The 16689-nt window shown below is 45.6% G+C and overlaps 1 protein-coding gene across 17 annotated transcripts in view; it reads left to right on the forward strand.

Moving 5' to 3' along the window:
* The window catches only part of Limch1 (LIM and calponin homology domains 1), a 310330-nt gene that overhangs the window by 281006 nt on the left and 12635 nt on the right, over window positions 1-16689 (forward strand). For 5 of the 17 annotated variants that reach the window (XM_029477930.1, XM_029477938.1, XM_029477937.1 and 2 more), the window contains 11 exons: window positions 599-704; window positions 4186-4254; window positions 4942-4982; window positions 6359-6439; window positions 7626-7718; window positions 8527-8631; window positions 9654-9778; window positions 11874-11995; window positions 12868-12991; window positions 14691-14777; window positions 16550-16658. In XM_029477930.1, coding sequence (XP_029333790.1) covers window positions 599-704; window positions 4186-4254; window positions 4942-4982; window positions 6359-6439; window positions 7626-7718; window positions 8527-8631; window positions 9654-9778; window positions 11874-11995; window positions 12868-12991; window positions 14691-14777; window positions 16550-16658 — 1062 coding nt within the window. The remainder of the gene's footprint in view (window positions 1-598; window positions 705-4185; window positions 4255-4941; window positions 4983-6358; window positions 6440-7625; window positions 7719-8526; window positions 8632-9653; window positions 9779-11873; window positions 11996-12867; window positions 12992-14690; window positions 14778-16549; window positions 16659-16689) is intronic. The other 12 variants (XM_021162641.2, XM_029477944.1, XM_029477945.1 and 9 more) reach the window with 5 other exon arrangements.

A 16689-nucleotide genomic window follows, 5' to 3' on the forward strand; every position in this document is an offset into this window, starting at 1 on the left:
AAGAAGAAGAAGAAAGAAGAAGAAGAAGAAGAAGAAGAAAGAAGAAGAAAGAAGGAAGGAAGGAGGAGGAGGAGAAGGAGAGAAGGAGGAGAGAAGGAGGAGAAGGAGAGAAGGAGGAGAAGGAGAGAGGGAGAAGGAGAGGGAGGAGAGGGAGAAAAGGAGAGGGAGAAAAGGAGAGGGAGAAAAGGAGAAGGAGAAAAGGAGAAGGAGAAAAGGAGGAGAAGGAGGAGGAGAAGAAGAAGGAGGAAGAGGAGGAGGAGGGGAGGGGGAGGAGGAGGAGAAGGAAGGACAGAGAGAGACAGGAAGAGAAAGGGAGGGAGAGAGGACAGAAGGAAGGGAGGGAGGGAGGAAAGGCTCCAACTGTCTTCTGAGGTTGAAGAAGAGTGTTAACTACATTTTCATCCCCTTATTTAATATCTAAGCAAAACTAACTACTCTATTGATTCATAAAAGTGTGAAAAGTCATTAGGAAAGAAAAAATTTTATTGTAAAATTAAATGTTTAAGTTTACTGACTTATTTAAATAGTCATGCTATAATCTCTGTGGTTTAATTGCTGGACACACTTCCTAATGTTTATGTCTGTTGCTGTGGTCCAGGTGGCAAAGCCAAAATCCCCAGAGCCAGAAGCAACCCTGACGTTTCCATTTCTCGACAAAATGCCTGAAACCAACCAACTACATTTGCCAAATCCCAGTTCTCAAGGTAAGGGGAGGTGGGTTCTCTTAGATCTTCATAGCCTGCTGGGCCCACCCGTGTTAAATACACTTCATGTGAAAAGCTGGCTGCATCCTTCATGTGATGTTCCCTTAGCTGTGTTGTTTACCAGAGTCTGTGAATTACAAATTTCAGACTGGAAAGCTGAGATGCATTTTCTGAATGGCATTGGGAATCCCAGCCACTGTGTCTACCCTGTAGCCAGGTATTGTGGGTAGAACAGAGTTTCAATATGTGTTGATAATTTCTTCACATTGGCTCCATCTTTCTTCATCCTCATGCTCCAAAACATGACAAGATAATTACAAATGAATTTTGTTTTTCAAAAAGCATATCTCATAATATTATATAAACACTTTATTTTTGTTCAACAGTATGTCTGGGTATACATAATGATGACTGAACTTATTCAAGCCAAAAGTTGACTCTTTGAAAAAAATCTTCATAATGAGAATATTTAATAGTTTTAAAAATGAGAAATAAAATACATGAACCATCAAAGATACATCTTCAGTATATGTGTAATCACATGCACACACTAAGGTTATGTTTTAATATGTTTAACATGTAACACACTTGGGTTGTATTTTAATGTGTTCAGTGTATTTGCCATATTTCAATGTTTGATATAATGTAGGCGAGTAGCTTCTAGAAATACGGGTGTTGAGGGCCTGTGAAGGTCTTCACGCTGTGCTTTTTCCCACTCTGTGGACCATAGGCAGGTGATGAACTCACCTTTTATTCTTTGAGAACCCAACTTCATGCCTTTATCCTCAGGGAAACCCAGATGCCCACGCCACTGCAAAAGACCCTTGGGAATGTGAACCAGGGAAGATGGCAGTGCAGGAATTCTTGCATCCTTGGCATTATTTCTCGAGGTGGGCAGACAGAGGCTTCACCAATTCAAGTCCTTTAGAAACAGCTAACGTAGGAGGCAGGACCATGAGGTTCCATGTGCTGCTATGTTAACATTTTCCCCCAGTGTCTTTTGTTAACATCTGTCAGAGGGCATGGCATGGAGCTCATTGTTTATGGTTTAGTATTCGTTCTTTTTTAAGGAGTGGGCAGCTACTTAGGGTCACCATGAATACCATCTGAGCTGATCTCTGTTAACTTTTGTTGATCATTTTTGGGCACCCATGTGCAAAACAAGGAACGTTTAGTAAGAAACTAAATGGTAGACACACTAATTGTCATTAGTCCCTTACTGTTGAAGCAAATTCTGTATGGCCTCCAAAGCATTGGCCCGGAGTTTTCAGGCTGACAGTCCTGAAAACGATGAGTGCAAATAAGATCTCACCACTGTGTCAACCACGTAGCCATGTTTAGACATTGTCATTACATTCTGTTTCTAGCACTTTATGACTATGTAAATAAGAGATATTGTTAGGATAGATATGTAAGCCACATCAACTAGTCTTGATACTTGATATATTTATATATCCCACAAGACATTCTGGTTTTGAGACATTGCTATCAAATTGAAGAAATTTACCTCATGTTTTTATCTGGGTTGAATAATTTAAAAATAAAATATCATAATACTGGAGTATCGTAAAGGCAGTTCCTCAAGGGAACGCTGGATTTGGCAGGCACTTGAGCTGTTATGATGTGTGGTCCATGAACACTGTGGTTTTAAGTGTGAGCACTGGAGAGAGAACACCTTCATGTTCTTGGCTCATCAAGTTCTTAGCTACATAGGCTTCCCTCCCAGGTTTCCCCAAGATCTATCTGCCTGTCACATACAAATAACTGCACTATGGTTTTTTAAGAGAATCGGATTTAGTTATTGAAGAATATTGGCAATAAGGGAGGGAGTATAGAGCCGAGTGCTAGGCATGAATAATAAACTCTTAAGTGTTTTCCTTTAAATAAAGAGAAGAGAGAAGAGAAGAGAAGAAGAGAATAGGAGGGGAGGGGAGGGGAGGGGAGGGGAAAGAAAGAAAGAAAGAAAGAAAGAAAGAAAGAAAGAAAGAAAGAAAGAAAGAAAGGAAGGAAGAAGGAAGGAAAGAAGGAAGGAAAGAGAGAGAGAAAGAGAGAAAAAGAAAGAAAGAAAGAAAGAAAGAAAGAAAGAAAGAAAGAAAGAAAGAAAGAAAGAAAGAAAGGAAGAAAGGAAGAAAGGAAAGAAAGAAGGAAGGAAGGAAGGAAGGAAGGAAGGAAGGAAGGAAGGAAGGGAGGGAAAGAAAGAAAAGAAAGAGAGAGGGGGAGGGAGGGAGGGAGGGAGGAAGGAAGCAAGCAAGCATTGACAAGACAGTGACAGGGTTTGAAGTAGACTGTGCCTAAACCCTCAGGACTGGCACCCGGCCCTGAGGGTCTGGTCCTTTAGACCTGACCAGAGGCTCAATCTGTACTTCCTGCGAGCTCACATGTCTAAGTGATGCTGTTATAGCAGCCCAGGAATCCCGACCTGCAAGCCACTGGCTTGAACTATTTATTTGAATGGTGTCTCAAGACATTGCACATGGACATGAAACGGACTGTCGTGCTTATTTAGACTCCACGAAGTGCCTGTCTTTCTGGAAGCCAGAGACCTCCAATAAACGTAGCCTCTGAAGGCATGCTTGTCTTCAGTTGGAGTGTGGTGAAAGAAGTCATGGGTTATGGCCCAGATACAAGAAGTCATTTAAGTGACTAGCATGAATTCCAGCCTTCCAGTCCAAAGGAACCAGAAGCCCTGGAACCGCACCTCGTAAATTCTCTCTCTTCCCCCAGAAGTTGGTGTCTCCCCAATTTCTTTAAAGCCATCTATTTATAGATGCTCACACAGGTCATTGCTGATCTGCCTGTCAACCTGAAAAAGGGTTCCACGGGTCCCCCGAAGCACACACGTGTGCATCAATACAGTCATTTAGCACTCCGGAACTACTTATAAACTACAGCTAGAGCTGACAGAGTTCCTTTGTCCAAGTTGTTTCTGTAAAACACGGGCTTTAGTCTGCTGTGTTCATTGCTCCGGGGATGGAAGTAGCAGAGCCTCACTGAGTAGGGAGCAAATGCTTGCCAGAAATTCTGTGCGCTTGGCACCTCCAGCAGACATGTGCTGTCTGGATGTTTGAAAGGAGGCAAGCCACAGACTTCCTCCTTTCATCAGTGTGGTGTGAAGCATGCCACAAGCCCACTACACATCTCTACAGCCTTATAGATTTTCCTAGAGTTGCTTCTACATAGCCTATTACTATGACATCTTGACCTTTAACTCTTAAAACAAAAATCTCCACTGAGAACAGGTGTAAAAGCTTTCACTCAGCACCCACAGAACAGGAACGCAGACTGGCCAGTTCCACTGCCCACAGTCCACGTCGTCAGGTTTTGTGTGTATTGTGGTAAGATGTTTTACATGTTAGGTTCTGAGACGGTCAGTCCCTGGGTCAACCCCAACTGACCCTTCCTCAACATGTGGGATGTGTTCTGCTCAGTTCTCACCCAGTTTCATGGATTTCTGTTTGTTCTATTTTGCCATCTGATCTAGAGCTGCCTGGCAGTGCCCCGCTGAGAGTTCAGAACTCTTGGCGACGGTCCCAGTTTTTCTCCCAGTCAGGTAAACAACATACCAGGTCACTGGCCTTTTCTTTATGTAAAAAATCCATGTTGGGGCAACCAATGTTGTTTGGCACTTGTCTTCCTTTCTGATTTTAGATCTTTTTTTTTTTTTTTTTTTAAAGAGAGATGCTTGTTTGTGACACACAGTTAGCAATGAGCTTGTTCCTTGACACCAGCACGTGTTGTACTAAAACCGGGAGGAATTCCACAGAACTTTATATTGATTTTAAGATGTCAGAGGAATACCACCATCGGTATCCACCTGGCTCTTTCTCCCCTTTAAAACTATGATTAGAAGCCACAAGTTTCTCTTGTTAACTGTGTTACAAGAGCTCTGTTCTTCCTGGATGACATCTGGCCTCTCTGTGTGGGACTTCTTCTCCATGTGAGACAGTGGAGGAACTCTGCTCCCTTTGCCAGAATGTGAGGTGTACTAAGAGCCGGCACTAATAGCTGTAGTCAAAGCTTCCTAGAGTCTAGTACCTAGCGCTTCCTGATGTGTTCCGTTCTTCATTCCTTTTGGTGATGGGCACAACCTTCTGCAGGCCTCTGCTTCATGGTGGTTTTCTAATACTGCCGAAGTTAACTTAACGTAGGAACTGCACTCAACCGAGAGGATCACGAGACCGCTACAGCCGGAAGCTACTCACACTGACGCCTCTTTTCTTTCTTTTATTCTGCATAGCGGATTCTCCAAGCAGTGAAAAGTCCCCTGGGAGCACACCTGTGAGTATTCCCTCTTAAAGAACAAAGCCGTGCCTTCGGAGTGACTTTAACTTGTATTTGATTTTCTTAGGGAGTACTCAACCAAAACTGAGATCCAATTTTTTTTTTATTTTGAAACAACAGTTTCATTAGATTGTAAGGATTATCATTCTGTATGAGGGAGTTCTCCTGCCTGGAAACAAAATGCTGGTCCCTTTGTATCTCCCTGAGTCCAGGTTTACTAGGACTGGGCTAATATTTATGATACTGGAGGTAGACCCTCTCTATTTAATCCTTTAATGTTCAGTGAGGTGCAAATAGCGCTCTTTCAGGGGAGTTGTGAGTATTAATTAAAATCATTATATAGCTGCCGCTATACAGTACCCGATATCGGCACGATCCTTCCCTCTCCAGTGAGCAGTCCAAGACGCTTACCATAGCCAGGAGCACTTAGTATCTACAGGCAAATTTTTCCCTTTGTGGCCATGTAGAATGGACCACATCTTGTCACATAGCCTTGGTATCTCCGGCCACACTTCAGAACTAGGAACCATACGTGAGGGGTTCAGTCATAAACCAGAACTGGTAATCCTGAGTTTCCTAGAAGCTTAGAATCCCAGAGTTTCTCCAAAGCTGGCGTCAGCACACAGTGCCTAAGAGGATGATTTAACACATTGACTTCTATCTTAAACTACATCTGCAGCAAGGATGTTGCAAAGTATTCATCCCTGGGTTGGGATGGAGAAGAAAAGGGGACTGCAAAGGGATACACTGTCACTTCCTGTTGGTGGAAAGTAGAATGTGTGAGAGAATCCATGGATTTAGAGAGAGAGAAAATTCACCTGTGCTTGTGTTTGTTCTCAGCCATGCTAATAACCTTCTCTACGAATTCTGCTTGTTCTCAGTCTTGGGTTTGAGTATTTACTGTGCTGGCCTCCAGGCTGGGGCTCCACTCATCTTGCTATGAGGTGATATTAGCCCACTTTAGGGAAAGCTGCCACAGGAAGCGATAGTGGATGCAGCGGATACTGGCTCTGAGATGCTGCATTTGTCCTGGCATTCGCCGGAATGAGCATGCACCCTGGGTATCTTGCTCAGGAGCACGGATGCTTCTAAGACATCCTTCTGGGAGACACGGAGCCAAGCCTTCTCATTCCCGTGGCTAACCACCACGTTTCCATGGCCCATAGGAGGCACAGAGGCGTAGAACTGAGTCTAAGTAAAAGCGTTAGGTTTGGGAAATGGTTTCTGCCACCAAAGAGGACATTTAAATGATGAGGCTTTGTTTCTCTGTCCCTTGGGTGCCATATTGAGGCTGTCTTCTTTCACCCTGGCCAGCCCTTGAGGACCTGCCTCAGTTAGTTCTGATCATGGGGTTGCTTTGTTTTCCTGAACAGTTTAAGTTCTGGGCATGGGACCCAGAAGAGGAGCGCCGGCGACAGGAGAAATGGCAGCAGGAGCAGGAACGTCTGCTGCAGGTAGGACTGACCTGCTGAGCTAGCTCCCTGTGCTCTGGAACTGAACCCTCATAATGTCTGCCGCCTTGAATAGATTTTAGCCCAGGTAACATGGAATCCAGTTCTTCTCAGAAACTCATGCATCTGTCAAGGCTTTGTGTGCAGGCAGCAGAGTCTTGTGCCTGATTCTTCCTGCCGTGGGGGAAGGAATCATGTCCATTAGTGCTTTAAGAACTTGTCTCTGAGCAGTGGTTAAGGGTCAGCCCATCTGCATGCATTACCTCCTCAGCCACCAAGTCCCAGTTCAAGAGGCAATGAGGATGAATTACCCCAAAGCTATTTGATAGCATTTGGGTAGAATAGAATTTGACATCAGCCTAATTCCTCCAATAGAATTATTGTCCCATTTTTTTCCCAGTGAAAGCTGATAATGATCAATTCTAGAAATAGAATTCTGAGAAGAAATGCAACATGCTCCCATTTGCCCCATATCCAAAGTGACCCAGTGATCTTCGAAACTGGCCCAACCTGTACACTCGGGATGTGCCAGGAACATGCGAATAGCCCATTTTTAGTTGAAGAAGTGAAGGTTCAGAGAGATCCGAGTAACTGTCTGATAACACACAGCAGAGAGGTGCAGAGCCTGGACCTGAGTCTGTACAGCTCTAAAACATATGCTGGTTCCGCCACACACCCAAACACTCACATAGAGAAATATTGTAAACCTCGTTAAATCCGGTGCTACCTGCCACTCTAGAACTGAACTGCAATGTGGATTATTCTACTTCTCCCTCTTATTTTGTTCTAACCTTTTTGCCCTGATTCCCACGGTAAGAGAGAACAGGATGTGAAGCTGGGCCATAAAACCTCAGAGCCCCACCCGAGTGATTTACTTCCTCTATGGGAGCTCTCCATCCTCCAGACTTCCAAGCCTTCCTAAACAGCTCCTCTAACCAGAGCCAAATGTCCAAATGCAGGAGCCAACGGGGGACATCTCTCATTCAAACCACCACATGTACCTAACATGAATACCTAAGACCCAAGAGTAGGTTTCTTTTGGGCGGTACAGATGCTTTAGACTCCAAATGGTCTCTCGTGGAGAATGTCTTGCAACACACTGTGCATGGTACCTTAGAAGAGGGGGAAAAACTTCCCAATGATGGATGCAGTGCTCACTCCCAAATGTCCTTTGCCCATCCCCCAACAGGAGAGGTATCAGAAGGAGCAAGACAAGCTGAAGGAGGAGTGGGAAAAGGCCCAGAAGGAGGTCGAAGAAGAAGAACGCAGATACTACGAGGAGGTACGAAGCTCCCAGGGGGAATGGGAATTTGTCAGCGTGGTTCTTCAATGTCTAGCACCACCCTTGGTTGTAACACGTGCGAGCACATGGCTGTGTCTGACTCTGTACCCACAGCAGGGTCTCATCACTCTCTTTAAGAGGATCACGTTGTCTGCATTCTAACAGACCATGGTAACCCACCCCCACTACGGGATTGAACCGCGTTCAAGAAACCACTGTCATCACAGCTGCTCCCCAGTCCAGATCTGACTCCTGATCTGTCTTAGAAAACATTGAGGACAGCAACGTGTTTATTTGTGTGTGCGCACTTACTTGCAGCAAGTGTGTTTGGTAGTAATGAATTCGTTTTTATAGGGTAATTTTGGCACTGAAACGAAATCCATGCTTACTGCTGGCTACATTTACTACACCGTGGTAGAGGAATTTGTGGAGAAAATTTGCATCCTGTTTAATGTTTTTAGCAATAGCAACAAACAGGCCATGGTACAGAATTTGGAGGCGGAGATCTGAAGCGTCTGTTGTCTAAAATTCTTTTGTGACTGATGTTGTTGGGAACTTTACCATCAACGATAACTTGTTAACTGATCTGCTCCACGGTAGTTTTTCTTGACTGTGCTCTTTTCTAACACTAATTAAGCCTTTTCAATTCAATACGGAGTTCTAAACAACTACCCGCTTGGTGTTATTTAATTTGTATGCTCTGGAAAAATAACATTTCCCCTGGAGTTCCTTAATGTATTTTTTTCTCCTGACAGATTTTTGTTTTTAATTGTTTTCCCCATCTCATTTATTCCTGTCTTTGCTGTAGGAGCGTAAGATAATTGAAGACACGGTGGTTCCATTCACTATTTCCTCAAGCTCTGCAGACCAACTGTCTACGTCCTTGTCTGTAACTGAAGGCAGCGGGACAAGGGTAAGGTCACTGATGAAAACCAATTTGTGACATAAATAACAGAATCTAGGTTTTCCCATCACATTTAGTAGCTTCAAACCAGCATGGGCGGTTCCTCCAGAGCCATCAGCTCCTACGAGGCCATTTCAGCCAGCATGCTGGTACCACCACCAAACCCTGCTCCTCCCCAGCAGAGCAGAAATAGCCATTTCCCTGGACAGATCTTCCCAGACAGGCTAACAAGATCTCCAGTAGTAAAGCCATGTGTGGAACTCTCTCTCTCTGCCTGGCTTATGGATCACACTTCCCTTCCACAGCCACTGCCCCTCCCCCAAGTGCTCCTCCCCTCCCCACGTGCCAGTCCCCATCATGCCGGGCCAGAATTCCTCTGCATTTTTTTTAGCAGCAGCAGACACGCCCACTGTACATTTCCACCAGCTGCCACAAAACTAGGTGCTTACCCCCCAAATTCCACATGAACTTGACATGTCTTTGAGGGTGGCAAGACCCTGTAAAGGCTGATTGGTCCCCTCATCCCCCAGGTAAGGTGGTGGAGGGACATACTAAATAGAAACATGCCAAGACTTGCAGAGGGAAATAAAGAATTGATACCAGAGTCCCTTTGTCCAGAAGTAAGCAGTCCCATGATCTCATTTTGTTGGGAAAGGGGGTTCCTAACCAGTCCCTTTTGTGATAATTTTCAGAAAGCTCTCAATTGCACATTTATTCTGAGTATTTGGAAATCATTGAACTCTGTTGGGTTAGAAGACTGTTCTTTGAAGTGTAGGCAGGAGGATTGATAAAACAGGGTTGGGGCCGCTATGAGGAGAGCCTGCTACATGCATGTACACAAGCTCACAGTGGCTCCCACCCACTTGTGCAGAAAGCACATGTTAATAACGTCTTTAAAATGTAGAGCAAAACACAAAACTTGTATTATCAAGGAAAGGAAAGGGAATGGGCTTTAGGTATCCCATGGTCAAACTTGAAAGTCATCTAGTGCGTTTAAATTATATTCAAAATGATCCCACTTTTTCCATCAGAATAAGATGGTCTTGGAAAACTGCCCAGACAAAGAAAATGAGAGAAGACAGAAGACGCCTTTCCAGGAGAATGACAGTGATTCATTGCTCAAAACTAGAGAAGGTGGTCTGCCAGAGGAGCAGAGGTAAGTGCCCTCCCAGGCTGTCCATGAGCTCAAAGCTGGGCTCTGTCGTTCACTCCCAGGAGGGCGGTCTTACTGCTTTAAAAGGATGGCTCTAACAATGCATCCCACGTTGTTTAAACATACTGTGTCAAGCCGGGCATGGTGGTGCATGCCTTTAATCCCAGCACTCGGGAGGCAGAGGCAGGCAGATTTCTGAGTTAGAGGCAAGCCTGGTCTACAAAGTGAGTTCCAGGGCAGCCAGGGCTATACAGAGAAACCCTGTCTTGAAAAACCAAAATAAATAAGTAAATAAAATAAACAGACTGTGTCGGCTCTGAAGCCAGCATCCTTGGGTTCTTGAGTATGTACAGCCTTATTTTTAAATAGGTGAGGCCAGGTGTGGTGACAGAAGTGGCCAAAGGCGTCATAAATCTGAGGCTATCCTCTGGTATATACTAAAAGTATATCTCCAAAAAAAGTAATTAATTTTAAGAGACAGAGAGATGGGTGAGAGGGTCCAGGCACTTGCTGGTGAAGCCTACAACCTGAGTCCAGTCCCTCAGAAACCACATAAACGTAGAAGGCCAGACCCCACTCCATAGAGTCAGACTCTGCCCTCTGCATGCACGTTATGACATGTGCGCACACACACTGTACACATACATAAGCACATAAACAAATTTAAATGTTTTAATAATAAAGTTTCAAAAAATTAAAAGAGGAGACCCGTTTTAAATAAAGAAAGTAGTATAAATCATTTTGGAAGCTCATTGTTGACCCAAAGCCCAAAGCTTCCAGAAGTACAGAATGTGTCAAATGGAAAAGAAATTGAAACAAGGTCTGAGGTCCCACCTACCTTGGTTTCACTGTGGATCTAAACTTGGCTGCGGGCGTCCTTGCTGGGGTGAGTACAAAGGGTTAGCCACTTGTCAGAACTGTTGTGGGTAGTCACTTCACATGTGGACTCTAGATAGCCCATGGGAGATCTGAAAATGAATCCAGAAACCCCAGAGTATCTCAGACTGGAGCAGACTCTGGGCTATAGGTTATCACCATTACCCATGCCTAATCTGGAAGGAACCTATAGGAAGCCCAGGAAGCTGGCAGCTGTCTGCTATCAGCATCCTCCTTAAGAAACAGATGCTTGCCTCGGGTGAGAGATCCCAGACAGGTATCAGCAGGGATACATGCACCTGTAACATGCTGACAGCATCCCAGAGGGACCCTGAGATGAGAAAGGCTATCGCGGTGTCCTAGGCTGGTCAAGGAGAAGGGTTGGCTGGGAGCAGGGTTCTGGTGAGGGTTTGCATGGAGGGAGCCTCTAGAATCAGACACTGAGCACCAAGTCTGTCAGGGCACAGTCTCCAGGCAACACTGCCTCAGAGTCTGGGAAGTGGGAACTATTAGTCGGGAAGATTCGAAGGAGCCCTAAAAGCACTTCGTGTGCATTTTTGCTAGCTCTTCAGACAGGCTTTGCCTGTGGGTTTGCTGTTTGGTTTCTTCAGACTGGTCTCATTGTCACCAGAAACTTTCTTTTCATCTCCTTAAATCTCCTTAAATCACTCCTTTCTTTGCACACAGAAACCACCCAAAGGCTTGGAGATCCCATGTGGCCCCAGTTATTTGCTTATTTATCTATTTATTTGGAGACAGTGCATCGCTGTGCAGCCAAGGCTGGCCTTGAACTCACTGGGTAGCCCCACCTGGCCCTGTGGTCCTTCTACCTCTGCAGAAGTGCTGAGATTATAGGTGTGCTTCACTGTGCCTGACTTCCACATGATAGCTACCTAGTGTAATTGTTCTCTTGTGGAACTCTGGGAGCTTTAGATGAGCCCCCTAGAGGTGATTAGCTCAGAGAGCCTGGTGGGCAGAGAGGACCTCAGACATGATTATTTCCTGAATGTATTCAGTTGATGGGAACTAAAAATGCGTAGTATTCCGTAATGGTTTTAGATAGAGTTTAAAATAAACAGAGTAACAGTCTATTTCTTTTCCTTAGATTATAATTGCTAGCCCCATGTCCTCAGGTAGAGAAACAGTAATTTTAATCCAGTTGTTTTTATCTCTGCTCTGAAGTTTTTGAGGTTTTTTGTTTGTTTTGTTTTGTTTTTAACAGCCTAACTCCAAGTCCCTCGGCTAACCCTGAAAACTCTGTGTCAAAAGGAATCCATCAGGACCCACAGCCAGAGGCAGAGGCTGGGGCCCCACACTGTGGTACGAACCCACAGCCAGCTCAGGGTAAGAATGAAGAGATAAATCCTAATATTTAAGTTACTGTCAACACTTCACACTGTCCCGAACTGACCTCTGGTGGTCGCAAATGTCTCCCTTAGGGCCCCTTACCTCTAGCTTCTGTTAACTATATAACACATAAACTCCTGCCATGAGATCAGACTCAGCACACTGTCATTGGGGTCTGGGTGAGACCAGAGCAGGTATTAGCATTTTAAAAAATAAAAACTATGGCTGGTGAGGTGACTCAGTGAGCAGAGAGCCTGAGGGCCTGAGTTCAAAGACTCGTGTAATGGAAAGTAAGAAGCAGGTCCCAAAAGTTGACCTACACACACACACACATGTACACACCTGCATGTGCTCCTTCCTCACAATAAATCAATGTAATTTTTCAAAATTTAAAGGAAGGGGCTGGAGAGATGGTTCATTGGTCAAGAGCAGTGGCTACCCTCTCAGAAGACCCAGGTTCGATTCCCAGGACTTCTATGTCAGCTCACAATTGTCAATAACTTCAGGTCCAGGGAGCTATGACGCCCTCTTACGGCCTTCATGGACACTGCATGCATGAGGGTCACAAACATACATGAAGGCAAAACACCGACATACAAAATAACAATTTCCTTAAATCAAAGGGAGACTTTGAAAAAATTTAAGATTAAAAAAAAATCATCAACAGTTCATTCTTCCAATTTCCCAGTTCCACCATAACATAATCCTCCCTCCACCCCAACAACTCCTCTTGTGGAGTAGACTCTGCCAAGCCGGACGGAGATGCACGTGCAACGCAGCCCACGCAGAATTACTGTTAAGGACCAGGGGCATCGGCTCTTTAAAAGGAAAGTTAAAATGAACACGTTTTGTTCCTTCCTTGGTCTCAGATCCACCTTGGAATCAACAGATGCTAAACCCACCAACATCCACGTCGGAAGATGTGAAGCCCAAAACCTTGGCCCTGGAGAAAACCGTCAATCATCAGATGGAGTCTCCGGGGGAAAGGCGGAAGTGAGTAAACTGATAAAATGGACGTGGGGTTGGTTTATTTATTTATTCATTAATGTATTGACTTAAGTGGGAAGAGGTGTGGGACGGTAAGACGGCAGCTGCATCTTTGTGCTTTGTCTCCATTATGCTTAAACCTGTTCCTCTCAGGGAGCCTTCCCAACAATCCTATGAGGTTGATAATCTCGGTTTACAATGAACAGTTCAGGGAAGTTAACATATCTCACCCTCAGAATTGGACTGGTTAAATATTAGAGGACTCCACAAACAGCTTCACAGCAAGGCCACAGCGGAGGCACGCAATCGCACTTCCAAAATCCTGGCATGCGTCTTTATCTGAATCTCATCCCGCCTGAATCTGGACTGTGGGCTCAGATTTTGTCGCTGCCACTCACACAGGACCTTAAGCAACTGTCTTAGGTTTTGTTTTCCTGCCTTAGTTTCCCCATTATCCAGTGGGGATGAGCCTGGTACCTTCTTCACAGACTGCCCGGCCTGGCAGATCACCAACACTGCAGTGTGAGCCCCATGGTGGCCTGTAGCTTTTCTCCCTTCTCAGCACCATGCAGAACTGATGCTCCCTCCCTCCTTTGTCTCAGACGGCTTCCATGTTCATGGCTGTGTACCTGTGGCTCCAGAATCGACAGGAGCTTCAGATCAACTAGATGGGATTGCTTGTATTAGATATTGCAGGGATTTTCAGTCTTTTTTTTTCCTCTTAAGCCATGGAGCTAACATTTTGGAAATGGGACTTTTGAAGAAGACAAGCGCCACCTGAGAGGGAGGCTGGGTGGTATGGGCTCGAGGGATCTCACGGCTCATCAAGCAGCCAGGAGACAAGAGCGACTCTGTCTGTCTCTGTGTTCTAGTTTTCCTTTCCTTGCACTTTTCTCTGTCCTAACTATTTCTTCACCCATGAAATAAGCTTTTCAAAGCTGACGACCTGATCCCACATAGGTCTCCTAAGCAGCCTACGCCTGCATGTCATACTGGCAACACCAAATTAGGGCCCTTCTGATTTCTTATGGCCTAATGAGAGTTAAACAGTCTCAAAGGTATTCCTTGCAGGCCTCTACGGCAGGGACTGTGACTTCCTCTAAGATTGGCCCTGTTAGCTCGAGTAGCCATGCGAATCTATCTGTGTGATATTTTTTATGAGATCTTTACCATAAACTGACTTAAAAAAAAATCTCCCCTGAACTTCTGAGCTGCCCTTAAGAGTTTGCCCTGGATCTTTAGTCATCTTTCTGTCCCACTAGACCTGTGGTTTTCACATAAAACTCAGTGTGCAAAAGCAGCTCTGCCAATGGTGTAAATAACACGCAGTGAAGAAGAAACCACCGGAGTTCTCCTGCCTAAGCAGCAGGGCCTGTGTGGTTTTCATTTATGCACGTGTGCATTCCTTCTAGACACAATTACTAGTTTTGCTCCAAAGCGAAAATAAATAACAACCAACCATGGTAGCACGTGTTCATAACCCCACCCTTGAGGGGCTGAGCCAGGAGGAACACTAAGTTTGAGACCAACCTGGGCCCCATAGTAAGACCTTGTCTCAAATGAGCAAAGATGTCAGCAGGGGAATCCTTTGTGGTCTTTTTGTTGTTTCTGTTTCTGTTTCTGTTTTTGTTTTAAGCTAAAATGTCTTTTTTACCGTGGCTTCTGTTGACTTTCCTTAACTGTGGGTTCCTTTACCGTGTTACAGGAAAAACCCTCGAGAGAACTTCCAGGCTGGGCCCCTGTCCCCGTGCCCTCCCACCCCTCCCGGCCAGTCTCCAAACAGGTACACGAGGTCAGCAGGCCTCTCTGAGGCTGTTTTGTGGTCCTGCACTCAATGGGCGTAATTTTGGCCATATCAGTGCTTGTCGATTGACGCTGGCCCACACCCCTTCCCCACACACACAGAGGGAGGAGCTAAAAGAGCATCTCTCTGCCTGCAGATTCATCAGCCCGGGGTAGAAAAAGTCAGATGTGTGGTGCTGGCTATGGCCATTAGGTCTTAATGACATTGTGTGGAACCTCTAATCTAATAATAAAGTGCTCCAGACAGCTGCTGGGCTCCTGCTGCAGTGCCTCTGCCTCCAAGACTCCCAACCCTTAGAGGGCTGCTGGCTCCTCCAGAGAACCAGGGTGAGGCTGGGAAACAAAACCCCCGTTCTCTGCTTCAAGCTCTCCCTGGATCGCTCACCATAGCCCTGGACATTAGTCGGTCCCCACTATATCTTTAAAAGCTGCCCAAGTGTCCGTCTGTCACAGGCACAGATGACTGGGGACTTGGTGGTTTTCATTGATAGATTTCTTTTCATGGCTAGAGTGTGACATCATCTCTAAGGTTTGATGAGGACAGCTCTTCCTCCTCTGGATGTCTGCCCTTCTGTTTCCTCTGTTGGCTTTGTTCTCCTGTAGCTTGCAGATGGACGCATGCTTGTAAACTTCTCCTAGAGCTTTGCAGCCGTGGGCACCGTGGGGAGCTGATCTTACAGAAGCTGCAAAGCTTCTAAGAGAGGACAGCCCTGCAGTGGTACCTGTAGTGGCAGGTAGACAGTGTCCAGGGCTGTAGGTGGCGGAAGGAGGTGGGTTCAGTTCCAGGAGTTGGCAATACAGATAGAAAAGAAGTACCTATCTTTGCAGGCTCTGTGTCTGTTCTGGAGCACATGGTAGGGGGCTGGCCAGCCCTCTCCTTTTGTAGGTAGAAGGGAGACCTAAACAGAGCATTCTGCAGTGTTCCATGAACTCAGGGCAGAGCAGGAACCGTATCCCTGAAGCCTCCACAAGGCAGCCTCCTCTCCTATATCACAGTGGACTCTTTGTAAAAAGGAAAGGCCTTAGCAGGCCAATGCACCTTTAATGGGAACTGCTTGTACTAGCTTGTTTTGTGTGTCAACTTGACACGAGCTAGAGAGAAAGGAGCCTCGGGTGAGGAAATGCCTCCATGAGATCCAGCTAGAAGGCCTTTTCTCAATTAATGAGGAAGGACCCAGCACATTGTGGGTGGTGCCATCCTGGGCTGGCAGTCCTGTAAGAAAGCAGCCTGAGTAAGCCATGAGGAGCCAGCCAGTGAGCAGCATCCTCCCATGGCCTCTGCATCAGCTCCTGCCTCCAGGTTCCTGCCCTGCTTAGGTACCTGTCCTGACTCTCTCCAATGATGGACTATGATCTGGAAGTGTCAGCCAAATAAACCCTTCCCTCCCCAGTTTGCTTTTGGGACATGGTGTGTCATCATGCCATGCAGCAATAGAAACCCTCACTAAGACATTGCTGAAGCCACCTCAGAACCTTGGTAAAGCTAAATCTTCATGTCATTAGGACTTCCTTAAACATGAGACATGTATGTTGAGTCATCTCAGCATGCCCCAGACACAGCAGATTAGCACCATGTGATGACCTGTCACCTTCAGCTTGCTGGCTCTGCTTAAATGTGTATCCACTGTCAGTTTGATGGTTCTCATTTTATTAATGGTTTATTAAAAATCCATGTTGCCATTTTTGCATGCGGCTGCCTGTGGTGCGAGCCAAGGCTCTCATTTCTCATTGTACTCACTGTGCCTCCCTCCCACACCCCAGGTCTATAAGCGGGAAGAAGCTGTGCTCCTCCTGCGGGCTCACTTTGGGTAAAGGCGCCGCGATGATCATCGAGACCCTGAATCTCTACTTTCACATTCAGTGTTTCAGGGTATGTATGTACTCAGTGCTCTCTGCTCTAA

This window comes from Mus caroli, chromosome 5, assembly GCF_900094665.2.
Source record: "Mus caroli chromosome 5, CAROLI_EIJ_v1.1, whole genome shotgun sequence".
NCBI classification, from domain to species: domain Eukaryota; kingdom Metazoa; phylum Chordata; class Mammalia; order Rodentia; family Muridae; genus Mus; species Mus caroli.